Here is a 948-nt window from a genome sequence, read left to right on the forward strand (position 1 = left end):
TTTGGGGATTTTTTCGGGGGCTCTTTTTGTCAGTTTTTTTTTTTCCTTTCATTTCCCCCTTCCCCACCCCATACATTCGATTTGATTTTGATTTTTTTTTCCTGCCGGACTTTGGAGGAAAACTGCCCGGCTTCTAGCATGATGTCTTACCTCAAACAGCCCCCTTACGGCATGAATGGGCTGGGGCTGACGGGCCCCGCCATGGACCTGCTGCATCCCTCCGTGGGGTATCCGGGTGAGTGCCGCGCACCGCGGCCCCCCCGTCAGCGGAGGGGGAAATTTCCTTCCATCCGCACGGGTTTGGAGGAGCTGGTGGGGCCGTACGGCTGAGGGTGGGTGGTGGGCTGGTTGTTTGCCTGCACCCCTGCCTGGGGACATTGGGGTCTAGCTGAATTTCCCCCCTTCTCCCGGGGTATCTTCGTTTTCCCAGGGATTTTTAAGGATAAAGAAGTGTCAAATTGATCAACAACCCAAAAAAGTAATTAATTTCGGCACAACGAAATCTCCCCGTAGCTCCCGCTGGAGCCAGGCCTGCCCCTTCCCCAGCCCTGTGCCCCTGGCCCTGCCCGCAGCGGGACGGGCTCCGGCCGCCCTGGGTGTGCGGGGTCGCTGCCGCCCTTGGGTGCGCCTCAGGCCCCTGTCCCGGGACACCGGGGCTCCCCCCGTGCCGGGGCGTGCGGGAGGTGCGGGGGGCCCAGCGTGACCGGCGCGGTGCTGCTCATCCCGCAGCCACCCCGCGGAAGCAGCGGCGGGAGCGCACCACCTTCACCCGCTCGCAGCTGGACGTGCTGGAGGCGCTCTTCGCCAAGACCCGCTACCCGGACATCTTCATGCGGGAGGAGGTCGCCCTGAAGATCAACCTGCCCGAATCCCGAGTCCAGGTACCGGACCTGCGTGGGGGAATCCTGCACCACTGTGGGATGGGGCATGCAGGACCACCCCAGCTCA

At 62.9% G+C, this 948-nt stretch overlaps 1 protein-coding gene across 1 annotated transcript in view; it reads left to right on the plus strand.

Moving 5' to 3' along the window:
* The first annotated feature begins 9 nt into the window (after nt 1-9).
* The window catches only part of OTX1 (orthodenticle homeobox 1), a 2,760-nt gene continuing 1,821 nt past the window's right edge, over nt 10-948 (plus strand). Inside the window, exons 1-2 of the mRNA XM_031060946.1 lie at nt 10-235; nt 730-881. Of these exons, the coding sequence (XP_030916806.1) occupies nt 139-235; nt 730-881 (249 nt within the window). The 5' untranslated portion in view covers nt 10-138. The remainder of the gene's footprint in view (nt 236-729; nt 882-948) is intronic.

Source organism: Geospiza fortis, unplaced genomic scaffold, assembly GCF_000277835.1.
Source record: "Geospiza fortis unplaced genomic scaffold, GeoFor_1.0 scaffold134, whole genome shotgun sequence".
Classification (NCBI taxonomy): Eukaryota; Metazoa; Chordata; class Aves; order Passeriformes; family Thraupidae; genus Geospiza; species Geospiza fortis.